Source organism: Lynx rufus, unplaced genomic scaffold (assembly GCF_022079265.1).
Source record: "Lynx rufus isolate CCGP_SWC_20201006 ecotype Redwood Valley unplaced genomic scaffold, mLynRuf1.p SCAF_2, whole genome shotgun sequence".
Taxonomy (NCBI): Eukaryota; Metazoa; Chordata; class Mammalia; order Carnivora; family Felidae; genus Lynx; species Lynx rufus.
Genome location: NW_025814834.1, coordinates 172017746 through 172031188, shown reverse-complemented (window position 1 = coordinate 172031188; position 13443 = coordinate 172017746). Strand labels below are relative to the sequence as shown.

General features: G+C 38.1%; 1 protein-coding gene across 1 annotated transcript in view; it reads right to left on the bottom strand.

Annotated features, from left to right (window-relative positions):
• The window catches only part of TM2D1 (TM2 domain containing 1), a 53020-nt gene extending 42740 nt beyond the window's left edge, over positions 1-10280 (bottom strand). The window contains exons 1-2 of the mRNA XM_047083637.1: positions 10114-10280; positions 8043-8116 (exon numbers count right to left, since the gene is read on the bottom strand). Coding sequence (XP_046939593.1) covers positions 8043-8116; positions 10114-10280 — 241 coding nt within the window. The remainder of the gene's footprint in view (positions 1-8042; positions 8117-10113) is intronic.
• Between the last annotated feature and the right edge of the window lie 3163 nt (positions 10281-13443).

Below are 13443 nucleotides of genomic sequence, written 5' to 3'. Positions count from 1 at the left end.
AAAAGAAGCCTACCACCCTAGAGTTTGTTTTCACATACTTTATGATAATTTCTTTAGACCCTTATTTTTTTTAAGTAATCTCTACACCCAACATGGGGCTCAAACTCATGACTCCAAGATCCAGAGTTGCATGCTCTACTGACTGAGCCAGCTAGGTGCCTTACTGACCCTTATTTTAAAAAATCCTATAAGTAGGCATAACTTTTTTTTCTTTCACAAACATGAAAACTGAGATTCTAAAAATTTAAATAGTTGAGGCACCTGAGTGGCTTAGTCAGTTGCGTCTCCAACTCTTCATTTTGGCTCAGGTCATGATCCCAGGGTCATGGGATCCAGCCCTGTGTCAGGCTCCATCCTGAGCATGGAGCCTGCTTAAGATTCTTTCTCTCTCCCTCTGCCCCTCTCCCCTACTCACACTCCTCTGTCTCTCAAAAATAAACAAATAAAGTGGCTGTACCATCAAAAAAAAAAAAAAAAAGAAGTTAAATGAGTTGACAAAAGTCTTGTAAGTAGGTAAGACTCTTTAAGTCCTAGGCTAACACTCATTACTTTTTTTTTCCCCAGTTTTAAAATTTATTATCTATTTTCATTAAGGTATTATTGGCATACAACATTATATTAGTTCCAGTTGTATAACATAAGGATTTGGTATTTGTATATATTGTAAAATTATCACTACAATAAGTTAGTTAACATCCATCACTGTACATAGTTACAGAATTTTTTCTTGTGTTGAGAACTTTTAAGATCTACTCTCTTAGAACAAACTGGGTTTATGAGAGGGGAAGTGAGTGGGGTGATGGGGGAAATAGGTGAAGGGGATTAAGAGTATACTTATGATGAGCACTGAGTAATGTGTAGAATTGCTGATTCACCAGCAATTTTTGTATACCTGAAACTGATACAACACTGTATATTAGCTATACTGGAATTATAATAAAAATAATTTTAAAAATACCTACTGTCTTAACAACTATCAAATATACAGTACAGTGCTATTAACTATAGTCACTGTGTTATGCATTACATCCCATGACTGTTTTTTTTTTTAAGAAATATTTTAAAAAATTATTTTTATTTTAGGGGCGCCTGGGTGGCTCAGTTGGTTAAGCGTCCGACTTTGGCTCAGGTCATAATCTCACGGTTTGTGAGTTTGAGCCCTGCATCAGGCTCTGTGCTGACAGCTCAGAGCCTGGAGCCTGCTTCGGATTCTGTGTCTCCTCCTCTCTCTGCCCCTCCCCAACTTGTGCTCTGTCTCCCTATGTCTCTCAAAAACTAAAGAAATGTAAAGAAAAATTTTTTTAATTTTTATTATATATATATATATGTATATATAATTTATTGTCAAATTGGTTTCCATACAGCACCCAGTGCTCATCCCAACAGGTGCCCTCCTCAATGCCCATCACCCACTTTCCCCTTTCCCCCACCCCCCGTCAACCCTCAGTTTGTTCTCAGTATTTAAGAGTCTCTTATGGTTTGCCTCCTTCTCTCTCTGTAACATTTTTCCCCCCTCCCCTCCCCCCTGGTCTTTTGTTAAGTTTCTCATGATCCACATATGAGTGAAAACATATGGTGTCTGTCTTTTTCTGCCTGACTTATTTCATTTAACATAACACTCTCCAGTTCCATCCATGTTGCTACAAATGGCCAGATTCCATTCTTTCTCATTGCCAAGTAGTATTCCATTGTATATATAAACCATATCTTCTTTATCCATTCGTCAGTTGATAGACATTTAGGCCCTTTCCATGATGGCTATTGTTGAAAGTGCTGCTATAAATACTGGGGTACAAGTGCCCCTATGCATCACCACTCTTGTATCCCTTGGGTAAATTCCTAGCAGTGCTATTAATGGGTCATACAGTAGATCTATTTTTAATTTGGGGGGGGAACCTCCACACTGTTTTCCAGAGTGGCTGGATCATTACTTCTTTTTATTTATTATTATTATTTTTAATGTTTATTTATTTTTGAGAGACAGACAAGCGGGGAGGGACAGAGAGAGAGGGAGACACAGAATCCAAAGGAGGCTCCAGGCTCTGAGCTGTCAGTGCAGAGCCCGATGCAGGCTCAAACCCATCAACCATGAGATCATGACCTGAGCCAAAGTTGGAGGCCCAACCAATTGAGCCACCCAGGAGCCCCTGCATCATTACTTCTTAATCAATACTCTTTCCAGGGGCACCTGGGTGGCTCAGTCGGTTAAGCATCCAACTTTGGCTCAGGTCATGAACTCGCAGTTCGTGAGTTTGAGCCCCACGTTGGGCTCTGTGCTGACAGCTCAGAGCCTGGAGCCTCCTTTGGATTCTGTGTCTTCCTCTCTCTGTTCCTCCCCTGCTCACACTCTGTCTCTTCTCTCTCAAAAATAAAGATTAAAAAAAAATTTTAGTTTTAAATACTCTTTCCATTACACCATAATTCCTGGCTTACATTGATTTCAGAAACAAGCAAAAATAAATCAAGATGATGAGACTAAGGAAAGCAGTTAACAATAAATGTTAACTGGTAGACAAAATTAAGCAACATGCTACAAACCTGAAAGCTACTTGATTCATAGCTTTTCATGTAACAAGTTTCATTCTGGCCAATGTCTACGATTTAGATGGCATCAATATAAACCAGTAGGTACAGAGTATTTATCAATTGTTAAAAGTAGCACTGCTTTTTAAATGGAAAAAAAATGATCAGAAATAAACAATGAAGTTTCATAACAGTCAAAAGGACTGACCTAGGGAGTAGGTGGTTTGGGATCCTACTCTGGTTAACATCATGCCTCTGGACTATAATCTTGATCTGTCAGATTTAAGGATCAAAACCTGATCTAAGGATCCTGTACTGGAAAAAAAAAAAATGCTATAAAGGCATTACTTAGGGTCATTTGATAAAATTAGAATACAGATGATAAAGTATATGTATTAATATTAAATTTACTGAAATTTACAACAACTGGAATATCTCTATTCTTAGGAAAAACGCGCATAGTTAGGGGCAAAATACATACAAATGCAGAGAGACAGAGACCGAGCACACATGAACACAAAATGAGAAAGCAAGAAGAATAATGTGTTAACAACTGGTGAGTATGGGCAAAGGACGTACGGGTGTTCTTTGTACTACTCTTCTTGCAACTTTTCTGTCAACTTGAAATTATCTCCAAATAAAAAGTCAAACAATAACATACTCTTTGCATAACTAATTTATGGTGAAGTTAGGGTTAATAGTTATCCATTAGGGCAGAATAGGAACTATAAGAGAGCACGAAGGGGCTTTTGGTATGTGGATAATGTTTGTTGATTTGGAAACACAAATGTGGTCAGTTTGAGAATCATTTGAGGTACCCTTATGTGTACCTTCCTATAAATACGTTTCAATAAAAACTTAAGAAAATAAAGAAGACCTGCCAAAGGATCAGAGCAAAATTTCCTAGAGATGGAGTCAGATGTAGTTCACTGATCAGAAAACTGAAAACACCTGGGGCACAGCTCTGTCAGCTGAGTGTCTGACTCTTGATTTCGGTTCAGGTCATAATCCCAGGGTTGTGGGATCAAGCCCTATGTTGGCCTCCAAGCTGAGCGTGGAGCCTGCTGAAGATTCTCCCTCTCTCTCTCTCTCCCCCTCCCCCTCTGCCCCTCTCCCTGGCTCATGCAAGCACACTTTCGCTCTAAAATAAAAAAATTCAGGGTGCCTGGTGGTTCAGTTGGTTAAATATCCAACTTCGGCACAGGTTATGATCTCCTACTTCTGTGAGTTAGGACCCCACATCGGGCTCTCTGCTGTCAGTGTGGAGCCTGCTTCAGACCCTCTGTCTCCCTCCCTCTGCCCTCCTCCTGCTTGTGCACTCTCTCTCTCTCTCTCAAACATTTAAAATTTTTTTAAATAAAAAAATTTTAAAAAATTGAAAACAGTTGCTTATGTAGGTCTGTATAATCTAGACAGAACACTCTTTGAAGGCAGAAATTGTCTTCTTTCATACATCATCGATATCACCTGGTGGAAGCCTGCCATGTAATAATTTCTCAATAAATACAGTAAATAATTTCTCAATAAATATCCTATAATTTTCATTAAGGTTAATTGTTTTGATCCATTTATTTTAATCAGTTATTATTTATTACAAATAATTTCTCAATAAATAAATATGCTTGTTAGTTGGCATTATCTGAGAACATTTTTATTTTTTATTTTTAAACGCTTATTTATTTTTGAGAGAGAGAGAGAGAGAGGGAGAGAGAGAGAAAAGTGTGAACGGAGGAGGGGCAGAGAGAGAGTGGAAGACACAGAATCCGAAGCAGGGTATACAGGCTCTGAGCTGTCAGCACAGAGCCCGATGCCAGGCTGGAACTCACGAACTGTGAGATAATGACCTGAGCTGAAGTTGGACGCTTAATGGACTGAGCTACCCAGGCAGCAACCCCCACCCCACCCCCGTTTTTTTGTGTTTTTTTTTACTGTTAAGAGTTTATTTGAACAAAAATCAATTCAAATTGGGCGGTACCAACCCAGAAGTGGTTACAGTGCTTTGCCCCACCCGTAGGAGGTAGTTAAAAGATTTCTACAGAGAATTAGTGGAAGCAAAGCAAGGAAATTATTTGATTGGCTATACCTTAAGAATTTATCTTATTTGGAAAGGTCTAACTGACTTTTTGTGATTGGTTGGCCTCAGTTCCTTTTTTTTTTTTTAAACTTAAGTATATAGCTGACACACAATGTTATAGGAGTTTCAGGTGTATAACATAGCTATTAGACAAGTCTGTACATTATGCTATGCTCATAAGTGTAGCCACCATCTGTTCCATACAATGCTATTATAATACCATGATTTCCCTTCGTTGTATTTGTCATCCCTGTGACTTAATTCATTCCATAAATGGAAGCCTGTGTCTCTAACTGGGAACCATTTTAAGATCACATTAGTTTACTGTCACAGTTGAATTATTTTGCCTTTGGTCTCAATCCCTCTATCTTGAAACTCCCCTCTTTGTAAAACATTGTTCTTATTGATACCTACTCAAAAAGTACTGGTGAAGAAAATTAAACTGAGTTTGAGGATTCTGTAATAGTCCTTCACATACACAGTGAAAAAACAGAGGAAAAAGAGTCTTGGCTGGAGGAGGAGAGAAATCACGTCACTCACATGTTCCACAACTCCAATATTGTTCTCCTGTTCATCAGTTCCATGGTAGGACCCAAAAACATGTTTCCAGGGTCATTTTGGTGTCCTCTCTGATCAGGACTTAGAAGTATTTCACCAGGACTACTTTACTAGCTTTTGCGCGTTTTAAAAACGGCAATTAAAGAGACTTCCTGTAGGGGCACCTGGGTGGCTCAGTGGGTTAAGCTTCCAACTTTGGCTCAGGTCATGAACTCGCGGTTTGTGAGTTCGAGCCCCACATCAGGCTCTGTGCTGAAAGCTTGCTGTTTCGGATTCTGTGTCTCCCTCTCTCTGCCCCTCCTCTGCTCATGCTCTGTCTCTGTCTCTCAAAAATAAATAAATGTTAAAAAAAAAAAAAGAAACTTCCTGTCTTCTGTAGACAGCCAGCCTCAGGAGTGTTGGGCTGGTATGGTACCATCTATCCCAGCTCTCAGCTAGATAACCTGAGAGTTATCTAGCTCTCAGATAGAGAGATAACAAATTGTACCTCCATATGCAGAAGCCCCGTGACTCGTATTTGTCTAAAAAACTTTACTTACTTTTTAAAATTGTAATGATTTAAAACCATTTATTAATCTACTTTTTTTCTCACATTCAGTAAGGCACTTGGTTTATTCTCTCCAGATGAATAATCGTATCATTCCCTTATACAGAAAGTCTTCCTTTTACTTTCCTATAACTCTCCACTTACATCAGCCATGACAGTACCATAATACCTCCAAGTCTTTTTACTTTCTAGTAGTCTGATCATTTTTGTGCGTTTATAAACTTATCAACATTTGCACAAGTGGATTCAAATTTATTTCATGCCAGATATACCTAAATGGAGGTCAAAGCTCTTTGGGGCAGAAACTATTCCTTTTAGTTGCATAATTTCCTTCAAAATCCTCATACCTGCAAAGAATCCTACAGGCTAGGGGCACCTGGGTGGCTCAGGTGGTTAAGCGTCCGACTGATTTCAGCTCAGGTCATGATCTCACAGTTCCTGCAATCGCGCCCCATGCTGATAGTGCAAAACCCGCCTGCTTCTTAATTTAGTTAGATACCTGAGTCACAATAGTATTCACAGATTTCTAACATCTTTCATATAAATGGTTAAGTATCTTGAAAGCTGAGTCTTCTTTATACACATTTACTCTATTGTCTGTGTTCCAAAAGCGTAATATAAGACAGAACTGTAAAACAGGCAAATCCGAGTATACTTCTAAATTAACTAAAAAAAGGATTCCTTATAAAGTCCCTTTAACACATCTAAATTAATGTATACATGTTAAGCAATATCTGCTATACAAATCATACGTATATATATAAATAACCTACAAATTATATATATACATATAACTTTATATGGTAAAATTTCACTACTTCAAAGTAGTAGCTAAATGCCATTTAAAAGTTTAACACAACTTATTTACGAATATCTTTGTTGACAATATAGGGCTAGTAGTGTGCCAAAATATAAAGATATAAAAAGATAAAAGAAGATCTGCTTTTTAAAATATATACAAATTCAGAGGTGCCCGGGTGGCTCAGTCAGTTAAGATTCTGACTCTTGGTTTCAGCTCAGGTCATGATCTCATGCTTCGTGAGTTTGAGCCCGACATCTGGCTCTGCACTGACAGTGTGGAGCCTGCTTGGAATTCTGTCTCCCTCTCTCTGCCCCCACCCCACTGGCACTGTCTCTGTCTCTCAAAATAAATAAATAAACTTTATTAAAAATGAAAAAAAATAAACTTTGTTAAAAAATAAAAAATAAAATAAAATATATAAAAATTCATAATCAAGGGGTGAATTACCTGAATATGCTGAAAAGCATGAACATTTTCTGCTGTAAGGAAATAATTCCTTTAATCTCATTTTTACATAATGAGTTTAAGAGATTTTACTTACAAAGTAAACATCAATTACTGGCTTACTTCCTACCTAATACATAAAATAATCAGTATATATTCAATAAATGTTCTTTTCTCAAAATAATACCATGTAACGGCCATCATTATGTACCATGTCAAAAAAGGTTAAATAGTTCCAACATACATCTTCCTCCCTTCCGACATATACCCCTTTGGAAGAAAAGACTAAACAGAATAATTTATTAGTTCTTATCTGGCATTCCACATATTTTAGAGTAACAGAAGCTCCCCAAAATCAGTAGGCTGAGGGTGCGATCTATTATCAAAACATCTCTATAAAAAATACTAAAGGGGCACCTAGGTGGCTCAGTCGGTTAAACCTCTGACTTCAGCTCAGGTCATGATCTTGCAGTTTGTGAGTTCGAGTCCCGCATCGGGCTCTGTGCTGACAGTCCAGAGCCTGGAGCCTGCTTCAGATTCTGTGTCTCCCTCTCTCTGCCCCTCCCCCACTCGTGCTCTCTCTCTCTCTCTCTCTCTCTCAAAAATAAATATTAAAAAAATTAAAAAAAGAAAATACTAGAAAAAAATACTGATACATTGTTAAACTCCTAACTATACTGTTTTCATAATTAGCATGTACCTAAGTATATTTCACAAATACATAATATGGGTGATATAGCTTCTTATTGGAACTTACTGGGCTAAAAGTCTCATTTCAGTTCTTTTCAAGTAATGAAAAATCTAACTTAAAAAGCATCTTTGCATACATAGCTTGGTAAATAAAAAAGAAAGCTGATTTTAAAGGTTTAAAAAAAATGAATGAAAATATAAAACTCCCAATTCATATAACTAAGAATAACATTCTTCTTGAATTAAACCCCTAGCCAGTTCTCCAATTTTAAGCTGTTCTGGAAACTGAATAATGTGATTAACTCAAGAAAGAGCACATATTTATGACTTTCAGTGATCATACATTGATTTATGAAATAACGTTTTAAAAATTATTTTTAAAAACATGTTTCTGGAAGTCTTACCATGAGCCGTATAATTTGTACAGTTAACTGGTTCTTGTGTAGCATCATTTATTTTTGGATCTTTACAAATATATGTGAGAATAGTTAAGGAAATATGAATGACATTCCAACACAAACCATTATTATCTTCTCTTTAATATTTTGTATTATATACTCATGTTCACATTCACATGTAAAGAAAGGCTGTTACTTGGTCCAGAGCAACAAGCACAACCACAAATATACTTTTACGGTCACTAAATAAAAACTGAACATTAATTTATTACAGGAAAAGTATATTAACTTAATACATATTAAAAGCTCTAACAAAGGATGCCATCCTTCAACAACATAAGTCAAGGTTTAACCACAAAGCATAAAAGAAAAAGGAAAATCTTTACCAAATTATTCTAAGTGTGCTTTAGGTTAAAAAAAAAAACAAACCAGTTTCCAGATATTTGCCTGAACTAATTTATGGGGTCCCATTGTATTTATTGTCACATCTGTAACTTCATGTAACACATAACCCTGTGAGGTAAATTCTATTATTCCCACCTTACAGAAGCACAAACTGAGGCTCAAAGTTTGAGAGACATATCCAAAGTCATGTAAGTGATAAGGAGTAAAATCGGGTTTCCTGATTCCAAGCCTAGAGCACTTTCCATCAGACTGTAGGGAAGATAGGTCTTCTAGGTGTGTCTACATGGTCCGCCCAACAGGATTTCAAGCTTTTGAAAACAGGTGTAAGTATAATAACTGTCCTTTAACAGATGTCCAAAACACCTGTGCACGGCTTTTGTTTCCAAAATATTTTGACACTGAGATGGGATAAGGCGTTCACAGGATGTCTCTAGAAACAGAGAACCTACTGACACCTGTTTAAGGTTTTTTAAACACTACTGGAAACCCAACTTCATGAGGAATAACAGACATTTTCCTGTTATCATCACCAAATGCTCAGCCATTTCTCTCTAGGGTTCAAGTCGTACAACTCTTCATACCATCTAATTATTTTCTTACGCAGAACCATTCTGACATCTTTGCCCAAAAAAGACTCAATTACTAGGTCAGTGATTCTCAAACTCCAAGCGTAAGGGTATTCAACAAATTAGAGCTATTATGTAAACATCTAATAATGGCTGCCTCTCCCCAACTCACATGAAAATACTATAGAATTTCCGTAATATAAAAATTTTGTCTAGTAGAATCTTTCCTATATTTCTGGCCTCTGTTATTAATTTTTCTGTTCTACAATTTGTATAAAACGATCTAATATTGTACAAAAATAGCTATTTTGACTGTAACTCCCATTTCATACTGTTCCTCCCTTTATCAGAGCTACTACAAAGAGAGCCACTTAACCGCCGCAACCTCAGTTTTCTCATCTGTAAATAAATAACACAGATAGTCCCTACTATGTGCCAGGGGTTGTTCTATGTGACTCACTTGCACTAACTTATTACAACAGACTTTTAAATTGGTACCATTGTTATCTACATTTTCACTCAAGAGAAAACAGAGTTCAGATCATTTGCCCACGGTTACAAGGCAGAGCAGGAATTTGCCCCCAATAGCCCAGCATCTCACGGAGTTTTAGAATGATGTAAGGCAATACACATAGAGTTAATGATAAATGGGCAACATACACTGGCTTATTAACTACTGGCTTATTAACTACTTGTCTCCTCCCTCCTCAAGTCAGCAAACTTCTGGGGTAGAGCCTATCAATCGTTTTATTACTAGTGCCTAAAACAGACTTGGCACATTTCAGGATCTAGGTGTTGGTTGAATAAGCTCGCCGGTAAAAACAAAACAAACAAAAATAAACTAAAACTAAAACTAGGTGGTTCAGAAAAGGAAGGGCCAAAAATCAGTAAAATCCCAAGAAAATCACACAGGATGACTGCTGTCCTTCCCACCCCCACATCTCTTTTCACCTCCCGGAACCCGTCGATCATTAGAAGCCACAAATAACTGATCCCTTCAGCACAACCCTGGCCCGTATGGAGGACCGCAACCCACTCGCAACCCCTAATCTACCTAGCCCCCAAGGCAAGGTTGCAGGGGGTGGGGGGGTCCTCACAGAGGATATTGTCCCAATTTGAGGTCCTCGCACTTAAGCGTCTCCTCCCCGCCAGCGGCGGCGATGGCAGCAGCTCCCCAAGGTCCCGTGGTGACTGACACGAACCACAGGACACCCAGGAGCTGGGCGGCCACCGTCTCCTGCGCAGCCGGCCTGGAGGGCCAGGCGGCCGCCATGCTGGGGACCAGCAAGTCCCCCACCTCTTCCGCTTCCGTCTTTGCTTAGGGCGGGGGGGCGGGAGAAGGGCGGAAGGAGAGAGGCTCTTAAAGGGACCTTGTCTTAGCCGGAGGCAGGTTCTTGTCTGTACAGGGCGGGGGATTTATCTGGAAGAGCTTTGATTTGTCTTTGAGATCCCGGAGAAGAAGGTTCGCTTTGAGAATCCGAGGCCGTGCATCCACTGCTTCCTCCCGAGCTAACCCTGCTTTGACTTTTCCGTCTACAGATGTGCCAGCGGCGCCCAGCGATTTGCTAAGCGCTTTACAGACATTATCTCGGTTGGTTCTGGTAGGATTTGGGTTTACAGATAAGGAGCCAGGCTCCAAGACGCTAAAAAAGCATGTCGACGTTAGTTATTGAATTGGAGTCAAATTGATGTTTTCCCGATTTCAGAAATCTGTTCTCTTACTGTTATGATATAATGACCTGCCTGTTCGCTTAGAGAAGAATTTGTGAAAGGCTCTTACACAGAACTTAAGGACTCCATAACAAAAATAGGCATTACACTTTTATTTTTAGTAGTGGACATTTATGCGAGAGGGCCTATAGAAAAAGGAGTTTAAAGATCTTACGACTACACCAAGTAAAGTTGGAATTTTTTTCCCCTCCAGCTCTACCTTCTAAATTTTTATATATTCTAAAAGTTCTGTAGTGGGCCTATCTTTTATACTGGGCAACACGTTTACTTTTTTAGTGAAAGTTTAAGCCGTTTTATCTAACGTAACAATATTTGAATTTGATGCCTCCTCATTCACAGTGGCACTAGTTTTGCAGAATTGAGTTCTGCAGTGATTCTCAAGTTTTAGGGAGCATCAGAGTTACCTGGAAGATTTGTTAAAACACCAAGGATGGACCCATTCTCAAGTTTCTGATTCTGAAATTCTAGGGTAGGCCAGGATAATTTGCATTTCTAACGAATTTCCAACAGATGCTGAGATTGCTAGTCCAGAGACCACACTTTGAGAAGCATGGGATAATATATTATGAGAAGTGTCATTTTGGAATAGGAGGACATGAAATTATTTGCAGTAATATTTTAGTATTGTAACAACATTGAAAATTTTTCTTAAACCAACTTTTCAGCATTACTATGCTATTTTTATTTCCTTAAAGATTTTATTTAAGTCCTCTCTAAACCCAAGGTGGGGCTCGAACCTGAAATCCAGAGATCGAGAGACCATGCTTCACTGACTGACCCGGCCAGGTGCCCCTCAGTTGTTTTTCAATTAAAATATTTATGCTTATTTAAGTGATAAGAAATTTGAAATTTACTAGTTCATTTTTTTTAATGTTTATTTTGGGGAGGGGGGACAACCGAGGGAGGGGCAGAGGATCTGAAATGGGCTCTGCACTGACAGCAGTGAGCCCTTTGTGGGGCTCGAACTCACAAACCTCTGAGATCCTGACACCAAAGTCAGACGCTCAACCGACTGAACCACCCAGGTGCCCCTTTACTAGTTCAATTTTTAAACTTAACTTTTTTTAAGTGGACTTCTTTCTTTTTTCTCTCTTTACTTCCACTATCCTTTCCTTTTTTTGTTTTCTTTCTTTCCCTCTCTTCCCCTCCATAGAGATATTTGTCAAGCATTTACTATGTACCCATCATTAGGCAAGACCTTACAGACTTAAAAAATGAAGAGACAAGAACCCCGTGATTTAAATACTTCATGTTTCCTAGGGGACAAAATAAACAGTTAAAGTACTATTTGATAATTGTTAATAGAAGCACATAGTTACAGGGGCACCTGTGTGGCTCAGTTGGTTGAGTGTCTGACTCTTGATTTCTGCTCAGGTCATGATCTCGGGGTCATGAGGTCAAGTCCCGCATTGGGCTCAGCATTAGGCCCAGTGTTGGATTCTGCACTGGGCCTGAAGTCTACTTAAAAAAAAAAACAAAAACAAAAACGCAGCCAAGAAAACTTAACCATTAACTTTAAGTTAAAATAATACCAATAATATATGTAATATATGGCTCAACCCCCATCCTGAGATGAAATTTAGCAAAGGGGTTGAGGTCAAGGATTAGCTACACATATTAATTGCTACACATATTATCTGGTAATAAAATACCAGAATATCTATTACACATATTTTCTGGTAATAAAAGACAGTGATTTTGCATTTTGATTACCATTTTGATACTCTTTCAAAACATTCTTGTTTGATTTTCAAAATTCAATCTAAAGATAATCAGAAAGTAAAAGGAAGACTTTCTAGTCTGAGTTTATTGAAATTATAACAAAATTAGGTATTTTCCTTATGACTGCAGGAATATTGCTGGTATTTGTATTTGTACCATTTTTCATATAAATTTATGAAATCTATTAACTCTATAGAGTTAAATATTTGAAAATACTTACACTTTGCTGATTAATCCCATCATAAAATCTATTTTTATGGTTCTAATGATTATCTTCATTCTCTTTTGCAATGTATAAACTGAAAAGAAGACAAGAGTCTCCCATGAAAAGTAAAGAAACGATACAAAATTTTTAACTCTTGAAATGATGGTACACTTAAAAATTCACTTTCTCAGGTTACTACCTGCATTCTCCACCAACAATACAGATAAATAAACAAAAAAATTCACTTTCTCTTCTTACTGCCCCTTAATCTATTTTCTTGTGGCTCAGTAAAATACATTATTTCTTTGCATACATTGTCTCTGATCACATGATTACTACTTTTTCTAATTCAGCTAAGTTCTTAAGTCTCAATGCCAAATTTCTTTGTCATGTAAGAATTATATAGAATTCTATAGAAAGCAAAAGACATGAATAGCAGTCTAATACGGAAATTGCTGTATAGAAGCATTAGGAAAGGAGATTACCAGTGAAGCCTGAAGCAAAGTTACCTTGGGATTTAAGGGCTCTGTACATTGGATCTTTCCACCCCTAAGATTCTATCATAGACCTAATTACATTAACAGATAGTTTCACCCTTAGCAAAACTTTCTGAGGAAATCAACCTGGGGGCACCTGGCTGGCTCACTGAGTAGAACATGTGACCCTTGATCCCAGGGTTGTGAGCTGGAGCCCCACATTGGGTGTAGAGATTACTTAAAAAAAATTAAATCTTGGGGGGGAGGGTAGGGAAGGAAACCAACCTGACTCCTGTTTCTGT